At 41.5% G+C, this 14,151-nt stretch overlaps 1 protein-coding gene across 1 annotated transcript in view; it reads left to right on the top strand.

Annotated features, from left to right (window-relative positions):
* The window catches only part of NUAK1 (NUAK family kinase 1), a 66,727-nt gene extending 62,387 nt beyond the window's left edge, over window positions 1–4,340 (top strand). Inside the window, exon 7 of the mRNA XM_056847085.1 lies at window positions 3,124–4,340. Coding sequence (XP_056703063.1) covers window positions 3,124–4,268 — 1,145 coding nt within the window. The 3' untranslated portion in view covers window positions 4,269–4,340. The remainder of the gene's footprint in view (window positions 1–3,123) is intronic.
* The last annotated feature ends 9,811 nt before the right edge of the window (window positions 4,341–14,151 follow it).

Genomic DNA, 14,151 nt, shown 5'->3' with positions numbered 1-14,151 from the left:
AACAGAACAAGACGATGGAGAGCAGGTGGTTTGATTCTTGACATATTCTGAAACTGCCTGATTGAAGCATAGACCACTCGGTTCTTTCAGTACCAGGCCTTGGTTCCTAGAGGCCCAGGTCCATCACAACAGCAAATCACTTCATACTTGAATCAGTTAAAGCAAATTACCTTTAGCAAACCAGTGGCCAGGCAGAGCTACAAGTGGGGAAGAGGTGCCAAATCCCAGTTCTTAATGCGGCATAGTATTTAAGAGCCAGTATAGTTATAGATAACATGTCTGACCAATCACAACACACATGTGTGGCATTCTAAGACATTATATCTCTCCTGACCATTCAGTTACTACAAGGGTAATTATAGGCCTTGGTTCCTTTCAAATACTTGAATCAGTTAAAGCAAAATATCATTAGCAAACCACTGGCCAGGCAGAGCTACAAGTGGGGAAGAGGTGCTGAATCCCAGTTCTTAATGCAAAATAGTATTTAGAACCAGTGCAGTCATAGATGACATGTCTGACCAATCACAACACACATGTATATACCATTATGCGTGTCATTCTAAGGCATTCTATATTCCTGACCATTCCAATACTGCAAGGGTAATTATAGGCCTTGATTCCTTTAAAATCAACTTTGATCACTCTGGATCGAAGCTGTTGGTATACCCATCTGGTGGCAGTGACCAGGAGTGCTTTCTGCTCCTCTTGTGCCTGATGTGAAGCCTACAATCTTTTTCTCATTCATCATTCAAGCCTTTGTAAGTTCAACTGAAATGTACTCCAACTCAAGGTGTACTTGATGATTGTTGGGAAAGTATAGTTACTGCCAGGCACCTGCAGAACCATGGTATATTCTGGCATATTCTGGTGCTAGTTATGATTTATAACTTCCTGAACAGCTTGGGCCATGCATAGCTGAGAGATCTCTTCCATCTTTATGCATTAACGTCTTTCCCCACTGCAGGGAATTTTATTTTATAGGCTAGCATTCAACAGTGGTATGCCCCATTCCCCCACCGTATTTAGCTGCATATTTTGACCCAGCCTCAAACACAGAATCCCTACATTTTATGCCATTAAAGGTTTTTGACTTTGACTTTGAATCCCTACATTTGCATAACCATGATATAATCATCATGGACAAATCGTGTTGCATAAATAAAAGTTTTATCTTGGGCCCACAGTAATGATGAAATCCTTCCAATTTTGTAAAAAAAAAATGACCCACTTTTCTGGAAGGTGGGGAGGGTGCCATGGGGGACAGTGCTCAGAAGATCTCAAGGTGGCACGGTGAAAAGCCCCATGTGGCTCCCAAGCAAGTGAGTAAATATCACTGCGCTGATCACTAGACTGTTCTGGCACTATGTTAATATTGTAAACATTTTAAAAGCAAGATTCTTATGTAGCGGAGGGCGGTGAAAGGCTATATTAATATCTGTAAATGCTTATCTTCACCAAGCCTTTGAGACATGGGAGATTAGAAAACAAATAAGTAAGGAAAACAACCAAATATTAATATGCTAGGCCAAGATGACCTATCTGGGTAAAGTGCTTATCAAAAACAATTATTAAAATCGCTTTGGGGAAGCTTTGGCAGCTTCCTTTTAGCTAGATCTGTGACAATGGAAAATTTGTTTGCCTTTGCAAGCGGAATTGCTCAGAAAAGGTGTAATGGATATGGGGTTGTGATTGATTTCAGCTCATCTAAATATAGATACATAGAGCTGAAACACAAGAAAATGAGCAATCTCTCTCTCTCTCTCTCTCTCTCTCTCTCTCTCTCTCTCTCATACACACACACACACACACACACACACACACGTTTAGTTGAATGCTTATTATGCATTTGCCACTAATTTTCCTTTTCCCAGGTAGTCTGTCATTCCTGTTATAGCTGCTTTCTTTCTGGAAATGATACAAATCTAAAGAGACAGATTGAAATATTTGAGAGTTGCTATTTTCTGACTTTCATTAAGCTTTCAAAATAACTACTATATGAACATAGGTCTACATATATCCATCATCATATTTTTATTGTGCCCTTTGTCCAAGATGTGTATATCCTGTATATTGTGTATATATACGATGTGTATATCCTGCAGCTAGGGGCAGTTTAAAAGCTATTCATTTTTATGTGCTTTTGGGTTTAACAGAATATTGCAGTATGGGAAACCTCCCCCAGCATGGAAGGGTATCTGCAAATGTTATGAAATATGTACAAATTAGTAGAAATCTCATGCATTTTACATGTCTGGCAAGGGGGGCTCTGGCTCATGAAACCTTATCTTTTGCCACAGTAAACAGTTAAATATGTTAGTCTTTAGGGTGCCACGAGATACCTTATTATTGTTTGGGTTACAACAGACTAATGTAACTTCCTCTCTGGGTAATTTCATTAGATTCACTTTCACAATCTTAAATGTTTAACATGGGAATAAAAAAGGCATCTGCATTCCTGCTGTGTTTGGAAAATTCAGGGTGTGTGTGTCAGTGTTAGTCATCATCTAGACCATCCAAAGGGAACTGATCATCCAAAGGGAATTTTCCACCGGAAGATAACAGGGAAATGGGAAAAGTCTCCTGCCTGCCTGAAACAGGAAGTATTTTTATCAAAGGAAAAATTCCCTTCCTCTTATGTAGGATAGTGAACTTGGGCTTGCTGCAAATCCACAGTGCATATAAGTTTAGCTGTCATTGAGGTGGTAAATCTGTGCATAGAGTGTATTACTTAAGACTGCAAATAGACGTTGCCAAGGAGTCATGTTTGCCCCCTTTGTACATTTTGAAATAGTACAGGCCAGACACAGGTTTACTACCTCGATGAGAAAAAGGGCGTAGCAATTGAATGTCCAATGTATTACATGAGACCAGTTCTCACCTGGAGGGTTACTCAGACTATTGAAACGCAGGCATTTTGTATCATGTGTCTTCCGCTAAGGAATATTTTGTACCTGTGCACTTAACTGAGGTTCTCATCTTCTCTTGCGTCACTTTGCTTGTTTCCTTTGGCATAACTGTTACAAGCTATGGTTAATGCACATTAAATTACTACTAAGTCAGATTTTTGATTTAGTCATAAAACTAAAAAGTCTAAAGATGGAATTGGTGTTCTTCTGTCTGTAGATGCTCGTGGCCTGATCAGGTGGATGCTGATGGTGAATCCTGAGCGCAGAGCAACCATTGAAGACATAGCCAACCATTGGTGGGTTAACTGGGGCTACAAGAGCAGTGTTTGCGATTGCGATGCCTTGCAAGACTCGGAGTCTCCTCTGCTGTCTAGGTTTATAGACTGGCACCATCGTTCTAGTGGCCTCCAGCCAGAGACTGATACCAAATTGAAGTGCCTTTCGAAACCAAAAGGACCCGAAGTCATGCTAGAGAGACAGAGGTCCCTGAAAAAATCAAAGAAGGAAAATGACATTGCACAGTCTATCCAAGAAGGAGGAGTGGACAGTGCATGCAAACTTAACTCCAAGAGGCCAAAGGGCATCTTGAAGAAAAGGAGCAACAGTGAACATCGATCTCACAGTGCAGGATTCATAGAAGGAGTAGTCAGCCCAGTGTTACCCTCCGCTTTTAAAATGGAGCAGGAACTGTGCAAGACAAACATGTCTATGAAGAGTGTAGTGGAGGGGGAGGTAACGGGTAAATACAGCACTAAGCAGTCTTCCTTAATGCCAAAAAAAGGAATCCTCAAGAAGACTCAGCAGAGAGAATCTGGTTATTACTCGTCTCCGGAACGGAGTGAATCTTCAGAACTTTTGGACCATAACGAAGAGGCAGGGAACAGTGACACGTCTTCAAACGTCATCGAGACATTACAGATAGAGTCCCACAGCCATTCCTACAGGCGTAAGGGTATTTTGAAACACAGCAGCAAGTATTCCACCAGAAGCACAGATTCAGCTTTGACGAGCCCTGACACACCAATGCCAGAAGCCATGGAAGAAACCGTCCTGCCTGGAGATGGATTATCTCGAAGTTACAGCCGCCCTTCTAGTGTAATCAGTGATGACAGCATCCTGTCCAATGACTCTTTTGACTTGGTGGATTTGCAAGAGAACAGGCTAAGAATAAGGAGCTGTGTGTCTGCTGAAAACTTTCTGCAGATCCAAGATTTCCAAGGACTCCAGAACCGCTCACGGCCACAGTATTTGAAGCGTTATCGGAATCGGGCAGGTGATAGCAGTTTTTCTCTCCTTACGGACATGGATGATGTCACTCAGGTCTATAAGAAAGCTCTGGAGATCTGTAACAAACTTAACTAGCAGAGTGGCTATAGCAGGGCTGGAAGGGAAAAAGGGTCTCGGGTACCTTTATGATGGAGTTGGCCTAGTTAACAATTTTGCTGACAGTCAATTTTCTGGCATTGTAAAAGAGGGGCTGAGCAGATATGCTTCAGTTATGCTATGAAAAAAAATTCATCTCGTGTTCTTTATACAACCTTTTATAGCTCATGCAATCAAAATACTACCTAATGTCCAAAGCAATTACAATAATGTATGGAACAAAAACTCTGGAATCTAGCAGACAGAAAAAGATCACGATCCAATGGCTGTAAGTTGAAGCTAGACAAAAGGTAAACTGGAAAAAAAGGTACATGCATTTATGCCAGAGAAGGTAACTAACCACTGGAAAAACTATAATGCTAACAGCAAAAAAGTCACCTTGTAAAGTCGGCTGTTTGGTAAAAAAATAATAATGATGTAACTGTCCAAATGTTTAAACTAGCAACATTTCTTTTTTTCTGCCCAAACAAGGCCCCGATCCAGAGTGCTGCGTGCTGTACACACTGGCGCAGGTACCTTGGTCAGCTGATGATTGGCACTGCTTTTTATCAGCTGATAGTGCCACCTTGTGAAAAGTATTTAGTACTTGAGTGGGAAGTGCTTTGTATTTATAGAATTTAGGGAAAGAAGAGATTGTAGTACGTAGTAAAAAAGAATGGAGAGCTGAGAAAGAAGATAACCTTTTCTCCTGAAAAAAAAAGGATGCAAGCTGGGCTCTGGAAATCTGCATAGCCAGGACGAAGCCACTACGTCTGGCATCTAATTTGCCAGCATGGTAGCTTCGTCAGAATTTTGGGAACTCCAGTTTTCATTTAAAAAGAAAAACAACCACAACATTCTGGCCTTCTTGGTTGCAAAGAAAAGCCTAAAAATGCATTGGCAGATTTTATTCAAAATAAAAAGTTACCTTGAAATCATTTGAACTTCACCACGCAGTTAAGCTGTTCTGTTGCACTGATTTCATTGGAACTCAGGGATGCCCGAAGTTCTCTGACAGCATCTCATGCCTTTCTTCACTTGTATTTTGCTGTTTTTTCTAGTCCCAGGTAGGCAAAGAGTCAGGTTTAATGTTCAGGATCAGACCCAGGTGGACGGGCCTAATCTCTGTGAATTCCAGATATACAGAAATGGTTGAAGGGGAAAGTCTAGTTGAATCAACCATTAATGTTAAACAGATCTTAACTCAAAACATCTCGTTATAGGAAACCACTGATAATACAGAATTAGATTCAGAGCGAAGAAGATCCAGGCAAGTCACAGAACTGAAGCAGCTGCCTCTTCCTGTGCCCTTATATCTGGCTACTGGCAGGGCCAGTTCAAAGAACTTTGTCCCCCCCCCCCCCAAGCAAGCTTCAACCATTGCCTCCATCTGCACCACCATTGGCTGAGGCTCATGGCATTCCCAGCATTTTCCCCTTTAATGTGGGGAAAAACAAAATATGTTTTTCTCCAGTTTAAACGGAGAACTGTGAGGTGGCTGCAGGTTGTGTGACCATCTGCATTCTCCACCTGTAGCGGGGGGAAGGTAGAGGTAAAATAAACTTTCAGATTTTCAGAGGGTAGTTTTCTATTCCCTTCCCCCCAAGGATTTTATTTTTTTGCCTTCACTGAGGGGTGCACAGGGTCCCAGAGAAATCGCTGTAATGTTTGCACTTTTTCACAGGTGCAACAGGGAAGAAGGGGAATGAATGGGGGTGAGGGACAGTGGCAGCAGCAAGTGATGGGAGAAAGGGGGCGGGGACAGGGGGCGGATGTCATTCCTGCCCGCTTCCATACTGTTTGCTGTTGTGGAAGCAACCTGAGCCTCGTCCCTGGGGCAACAATGCAGAGACTTGGTTTGGACACAGCTGGCGTCAGTGTGGAAAAGCTTGTAGGCTTGCATGCCGCCAATGGCCAGGAGTGAGCAGAGCCCCTGCGGAACTTTGGCATCCTCCTTGTTGTGATTCCCCAAGCAGTCCAGCCCTTGAGGAGCTAAAAGCAATAGAGGCAGGACTCATTCCATTAAGCTTCCAGACTCAGGTATATGAGTGAGATCTGCCAATCCCTCCCCCAAAGGGGGGGATCTTGAGGAGGGAGAAAAATATTTTTAAAAAAGAAAAATTGTTCATGATGAAAATTCTGCAAAATCATGAAGATCAGACAAATTTATAATAAGGTATATCATACATTTACTAACCTTTATGCAAAACAATACAGTAAATTTTTAAGTTTTGTCCAAGAATTCAAGTGTTGTGGCTGTAGAGTCTGATGGTCCTTAGCACAGAATTCCAGACCCCTCATCAGAAAGTAACAGAGTGAGCGTTCGGAAGGTACATGGTGTTCGGTTAAAGAGATGGTAATGGGAGAGTAGACTAATTGAGGGACTCGGTGTGAGAATGTATATATATTGTGGATGATATTGTATGGCCAGTGGGCTCAAAGTGGAGAAAAAGAAAGAGGTATATGCCTCGTGGGCACAGTTTAAAGTTAAAGGCTTCAACTCCCATAAAGGTACCTCTTGGGTCTACTGGATTATGTGAATGTAAGCCTCTTTTGAAATAGGCACTATTTGGTTGACAGGCCTGGGCAATAATCACTTAGCCCACTTCTAGTCACGGTAATCACAAAAGCAGCCCTTCATTTCAGCAGAGTTGTGGTATTAAAGTAACAACACCTGTTGTCTGCAGCAGTTTTCTTTTTTTTAAGTCAGCATTCACACACAGCTACAGGTAATTGGCCAAAGTTCTGTTCTCGTGTTTAACCCGTGCCAATTTCCTGACTTTAGCTGGGAGCAGAATTTTGCCCAGTCTAAATCTGGGCTTCAAAAGTCTCAGAGAACTAGTGCCAAATTTGAGATTCTAAAGTAGACATGATGATATCTAAGCGAAAAACAAAACAGTTCTGTCTTGTTTCCAAACCGGATCTTGTGTTCTAACACTCACTTCTCAATCGGACAGGAAAAACTAATCCGAATGGGTTAGTGCTGGTTTACCAAAATGGCTCTTGCGGTTTTTCACGATTGCTATATCTCTCTACAAGGAATTGGACCAAACTAATCATCCTCTCTTGTCAAAATTACATTGCTGTCCCCCATAATCCATACAAATGTGCTAACAGACATGATGGCTAAGGTCCCTCCCCTTTCTGATGAATGAAGATTCTCCTTTTTTTATACTGTCTGATGATTGTGGAATCTAGGCCAGCCACCTTCTCAGAACTTGGAGCTCTGCTTTTAATCCCATGTACTAAATTAATTTAGAGAGTTACAGACGTCTCAATATCTGCAGTGTCATTTTTGGTAAAATGTAGCATTGTCTTAAAGCCCTGGTGTGTAAAGCCCTGCTCCTTTGGCTGCTATGACAGGACCTGTCTCAGGTGTCCTAATGGAGCTTCACTTCAGTGGAACTGTACTGACTTACCCTGGCTGTTCAACTAGCTCAATTAAATATTTAATTGATGTATGTAGTGAAGGAAAGGGAACTCCCAACTGCTGCTGTCAGGGACTTGGAATTGCCCTGAATTCTGAACTCTGCCTAGGCTGTTGCCCAGGCCTGCCATCTTGTGCACAAATGTGAATGATTGATTGATTGCTGCCAAACTGGAATATGTTCTGTAGGGACTTACTGGCATGTTATCATTCCTAGGAGAAGAAAAAAAAACTTGACTGCACATTGTTATTGTTAGCGTTGTGTATTTTTTAATTTAATTTGGGATTTTTTTTATAATTCAAAGTTGACTTTTTTATTTGAATTTGTCTTTTTTTTAATTTATTGGTCTGAAAGCCATTTCAAAGGTATAATAATATATTTTGGTGTAATTTAATTGGTGCAGCATTGTTTTACAGCTCTGGCCAAATCGTCATCGTTTTAAAAATATTTTTGTTTTTGTTTGTTTGTTTTGTTTTGTTTTACTTATTGGTTTGATCTCTATGAGTCATGCGGGAGGGGGAAAGCTGGATAATCACCCAAAGTGTTTGTATTTTTAATCTGTCTTTTTTATTAAATAAAAAGCCAATGTAAATGTGAATGATCTTGATTCTCCCCCCTCCCCCATTATTTCAGCCAACAAGAGCTTTTGGGAAGTGTTTATGGACCATTTTTATCAGGATTGCAACACTTCCTCAAGCAAATGTGCCACAGAGAAGAGTCACAACTTTTGTCTCATTTGTGTATTGGGAGATGATGCGAGTGGGCGTTGAAATTTGAGTTTTATGAGCAGTTTGGCACAGTTAAAGAAGCAAGATTTTCATCTTTATTACCAGAACTCAGCACATAATAGCTTACTGGGACATTCTTTTCCTCCACTGGGGAACAGGTGTGCTTCAAGGGAGAGCAATACAGTCTCTCAGATAAAGATACATCTACCTCATTTTTACTCAAGGAACATCCTGATATCCTAAAATGTGGGGTAGGGAAACGGTACTTTTCTGTAAAAACAAACAAACACACCACCACACCTAAATGTGTAATCCAAATCGTAGCTGGACACATACTGGCAACCATCTACTGTGATCAGATGTGGAATGATTGAAGTGTAGCTTTTAGCTTGCAAATAGGTTGCCTGGGAGAAGACAAGCATATACACAAACCAGCATTTCATTTCCATTCATTACAGCTCTCTTTGATAGTTCAGTCCCTAGAGTCTGGAAGCCATTTTATTTGGTGCTTGTTGATAGATAAAAAATTATTTAATTATTTATTTGTGGCTAGTATGCCAGGTAAAACAGAAATTGACCTACAGAGTAGATGTTTACAACTAAGGCCAACAAAATTAGGAATCACCCAATTTTGCATTTCCACAGATTAAGGAAGTACATTAAGGCGACGTAGCTTCATTGCTACTGCACAGTATTTTGCGACCTGGGTGATGATTGGTGAGCTATCTCCCAGCAGAAACCTTTTGGTCCATTCACCCTCATCACCAGAGCCCATTCCCCTGCTTGTTGATATGTAGTTGATAAGAGGAATTTCATCAATTATTTATTTTCTATTTATTTACCTTACTATACAGAAAATAATGATTGCAGGTAACATATTTTTAAAGAGATTGAAATTCTAAATATAAAACACTAAATTTTTAAGAAGTTCCTATTTGCCTAAGTTTGCCACAAAATTTCAGTCCATTTGGAGTATTATGAAAGTGTTCCTTTCAATTGGTCTTGTAGCCTAATCCCCCCAACTCATGTACACTCAGAAGTAAGTCTCAATTCAATGGGAGTTATTCCTAGGTAAGTGCACATAAAAAGTCCTAAAGTTGATAGTAGGACACAGTGAAGAAAGCCGTTCCAAAATTATAAAAGGCTCCTATGACTTACCTGTTTTTTAAAATATTCTTAACACACTTTCCTTGAAAGCTAACACTGATATGGAGAGCAGCAGATTAGCAGCTCTGATAAGGACAGGATGACAGGCACAAATAATTTGCTTATTCATACTGAATGCTTTCTCCAGAAAGTTCAAAGTTACATTCAGAGTTACTTTTTAAAAATCCTTACAGCAATCCCATCAAGTAGGTTAATCAGAAAGAAAGAGTCACCTGCACCTGGTTGTGTGTGAGATTTTGCTGTCAAGTCACAGCTGACTGTGGCATTTCAAGGCAAGAGATATTCAGAGATAGTTTGCCATTGCCTGCCTCTGCATGGGCTGAGAGAGTTCTGAGAGAACTGTGACTGGCCCAAGGTCACCCAGCAGCTTCATGCGGAGGAGTGGAGAATCGAACGCAGCCTTCACGGCCTAAAACATGATTTACAAAACAAGTCTTAAGGTTGCCAGGTGCTTTTGTGAAGAAGGTTTCAATGATTCAGAGTCCGACATTGTAATTTTTTAAAATTTCATGGGACCCCAGAACACGGTTTGGTATGGAATTCCAAAATCAGTTTTTGACGCTTGAGTTTTAAAAAACTGGGCACAGAAACTTGTAAGCATATCATGCCAAATGGTTTCTGTCACACTTTGTTTTTAAAAAGCAGCCAATACCTGGTATAACTGCATCCACTCTTTTCAGACATATGGAATTTGTGTGTGGCTGTGGTGACTACAGAAAATTATAAGACATGTACATTCAAGAATGAATGCACTCAGAGCATTTTATATTTTGTGGAATGGGTCACTGCCATTTAACACAGCAGGGACCCTGAGCTTGCATAAGCCATTAGCTGTGTCTGGGAGGGGACAGTGCTTATTATCTCAGCAGGGAGAATGGGGTTTCTCTTGACTGCCTGTCTAAATGTTGACAGAGAAGTAATCAAGGATCTGGGGACCTTGCTCTTTTTCATGCAAAAATGGACTCGCCCTGCCACACACAAATCCCTGGGGTAATTGTAAGGAGACAAAATTCAGTTAAATCCTCAGAGTATTTCAATTACATTGAATCCCATGCAAAGAACTGGCGAGCTAATCTTCTCAAACTATAGCTGGGAAACTTGAACACAGAAATATCGATACTTGTGATATATTGGACATTGGATTTAATATCATAAAATCCAAGTCTCTCATGATTAGTCTACAGCCATGATGTTCATTCAAACACAGAGATGTACATTTTGTAGCATTTTTGAAGTCGTAGAAAAATCTCATTTTTTCAGAAGAAAAAAACTTCAGGAAAATTGAAAAAGTCCTTGAACCCCTCCCCCTCCCAGAAACAACTCTTCCCACTCAGGCCTTTCCATCTCTTCATATGGGGAACTTCATGTGACCATACATGTGAAATGATGGCGGTCACTTGATGTAATATACGATAAATTGCAAAATTTTGAACTAAAAGAAGGGTAGTAAAATTATGAATCACATTCAGTACATTTAATTAAGGAATGGTTCTGTGTAATGCAGAAAGATTTAGCAAACCTTATGTACCTAAGTGATGTTGTACTCTGCCCCTCCCTTTCTTCTTACTTCATTGTGACCAGATATCTCATTGGCTGTCCTGTGCATCTCTCCATGCTAAGCAGACCAATGGGTGTGTGTGGCGGGGGGAATTTGCCCAAAATTACAGTTGATCTTCATGCTACATAAGTCAGTTCCTCTGGAGGAAATGGCAGCTTCGGAGGGTGTACTATTTAGCATCATATCCCTGCTGTACCCCCCTCCAAACTCCACCAACCCCAGTCACCAGCCCCAACTCTCCAGGAGTTTCCAAGCTGGAATTGGCAACCCTACCAGAGCCAGCGTGGTGTAGTGGTTAAGAGTGGCAGACTCTAACCTGGAGAACTGGGTTTGATCCCTCCTACCTATGAAGCCTGTTGGGTGACCTTGGGCCAGTCACAGTTCTCTTTGAGCTCTCTCAGCTTCACCTACCTCACAAGGTGTCTGCTGTGGTGAGGGGAAGGGAAGGCAATTGTAAGCTGCTTTGAGACTCCTTAAAAGGTAGAGAAAAGCAGGGTATAAAAACCAACTCTTCTTCGTCTTCTATCAGTTTTCTGGTTCTCCCTGTGGTCGAGGATGGTCTACAGAGTTACTTAACAAGGTGATGTCTGAGCACACACCTTGCCTCCTTTCCTTAGAGCAGGGGAAGGGACAGCACCTTGTCGCTGATTAACTTACTGCAATAAATAGCATATTCAAATCCATCAACTACAGGTAGTATTCTCTACTGCACTGCAAGAGACAGAGTTCTCTGATCCCCAAGGCACAGCCGCTTGGAGGAAGAAAATAATTTTGAGGAGGCCTTGACTGTAAGATTCTTCCTCATTAATGACAGCTCTCTGCCCTTCTGTCTCCTGCCTGGGGTGCTGTTACAAGGGTTTAAGCAGATATAGCAGTAAGCAAAACTTTCAAATCTCAGAGTGGACAAAAGTAGTCCACCATGGCCTCATAGACATCATATAAGGTGGGTTTCTGTTTACAGAAATAAATACTGCACACAAGATACTGTTGTGTAAGAGAGAAGGCTAGGCTGAAATTGTTTTCTCTGAAATCTACCTTCCAGGGGCCACTAGAGGTCCTCCAGATAATTACCAGGAACTCAAAAGATGATGATTATCTTGTTGCCAAATACATGGAATTGAAATTTCAAATGGGATTCAGGGATCTTCTGTATCAACATGTTTTCCATCAATTTTGTCTATAAGGGTTGCCCCCTCGCCCTCAGGATCTCGGGGATTTCCACATGGAGGCCACTAAGTTTCTCATCCCGAGCCACTCATAAGTCCTTGAGGAAATGAGTTTAAAAATAATTTACAGCGCAATCCTGGACAGAGTTACACCCAAGTCCATTGGCTTTAATGGATTTAGAAGGTTGTAACGCTGCTTAGGATGGCACTCTTAAGCTTGTAGTGCAGAAAATATACTTTGCTTGTATCACACTGATCTTATGAAGATAAATTTGTGGAGGAGAGAACTTTCTACATCATCCTGACACCCTTGGGACAAATTAAGTTACCTTTTGGTTTCTTCCAGTGCTATGATTCTACTGTAGAAGATTAATCTATTGTTTTCAGTTCTGCTGGTAATCTTCCCCAATAAGTCTGAGGCTAAATTCTCAGAGATGCTTGGAACGCTGGAGTAATTTCAATGATGCTTGTGGAATTGGAGTGTTTCGGGGATCAGGATGCTTATTGGTTCTTTTCTGCCACTACAACAACAAGCAAAAAAACGCAATTAGGTCATCCATTGCAAAGGTTGCTAAATGTCTTGACCTTTCACCACAGAAGTACCTACAGCTGCATAGACATTCATATGAAATAGAAAGCTTTTGTTCAGATCCAGTGAAGCAGGAATAAACCATTGTTTAAAGGTCATCTTGGTTTGCTTTTGTACTTGAGTGAGGCGAATTGCAAAAAATAACCAATGTTTAAAGATGTTATTGCAAACCTCCTCAAAGAAAGGCATAATTTACTTCTGGAGAAAAAATTCTTTTTGAAGGCCATTTATGCATGGGAGGTTTTGCCTTGGATTTGCTGCTCTATAGATGCACATTTTCCCCATCCGAATGCTCAAAACTCAAAATAAGCCCCCATGCAGAGTTTTGAGAATTTGGATGGGGGAAATGTGCATCTAGAGAACGGCAAACCCAAGGCAAAACCTCCCATGCATAAATGGCTCTTATTGGAAGGCCCTACAATGTGTGAATGTGTTTTCAAAAGCGGTTTACTGGAGTAGCAGCCTCTATAAAGTACCCTGCAAGTTTATATGCATGTGGGCCCTTCCCCTCAGAACCAGTGTCCCAAACCTGATGCAGATAGGCACGGCAGCCCCTCCCTCACCCATTCTGCCTACGGTATTTTTTTAAAGCTCTCTATTCCCACAGCCACATCAGTGACCCCTCGCTTAGGTTCCTGACCTCTTCATCTTCCTTCCATGCCCTATAGTGAATGCAAGTCCCCGAAGAGCTGTTCCTGCTCAGTCATTCATGCCCAGTAATGGAACCTCTTGACTTCTAACCTACACCTCTGCTACTGCTGTGGCTATTCCTTGCCCTTCCTGGCTTTCCTCATCAGGTCTGCCCATCATGTTTTGCTCCCATGCAACCCCTGAAACACAAGAAGCAAAGAAGCTTCTTTGGGCAAGTCTAACCACATGGGCTAGGTGGTCGCCTAGGGCAGCAAGCTTTGGGGGGTGCTGTCAAGGCTTAGTGACATGTCAGGGCAAAACAAAACACAAAACTTGGGAGCGAATCCTCACCACCCAGGGTAATGAATCACCACCAGTTCCTCTGACTAACCTTCAGCGAAGAGACCAAGGAACCAAGTCTCTAGCCCTACCAGGTATTAATTACGAAGTCAGCCCTGCAAGGTGGGACACTTGCAAGTTGAGTTCCAAGAACAATTACTTTGGTAATTGTAGCCAATGCAGGCCAAGGTTCTGGGTTTAGAGTGAAGTCCCAAAACTCAAATAATGCTACAGAAGTATAATTAATAGGGTTTATTAAAAGATGTATGCACAAGTGT

This window comes from Euleptes europaea, chromosome 3 (genome assembly GCF_029931775.1).
Source record: "Euleptes europaea isolate rEulEur1 chromosome 3, rEulEur1.hap1, whole genome shotgun sequence".
Lineage (NCBI taxonomy): Eukaryota > Metazoa > Chordata > Lepidosauria > Squamata > Sphaerodactylidae > Euleptes > Euleptes europaea.
This window is presented reverse-complemented; position numbering and strand designations above follow the sequence as displayed.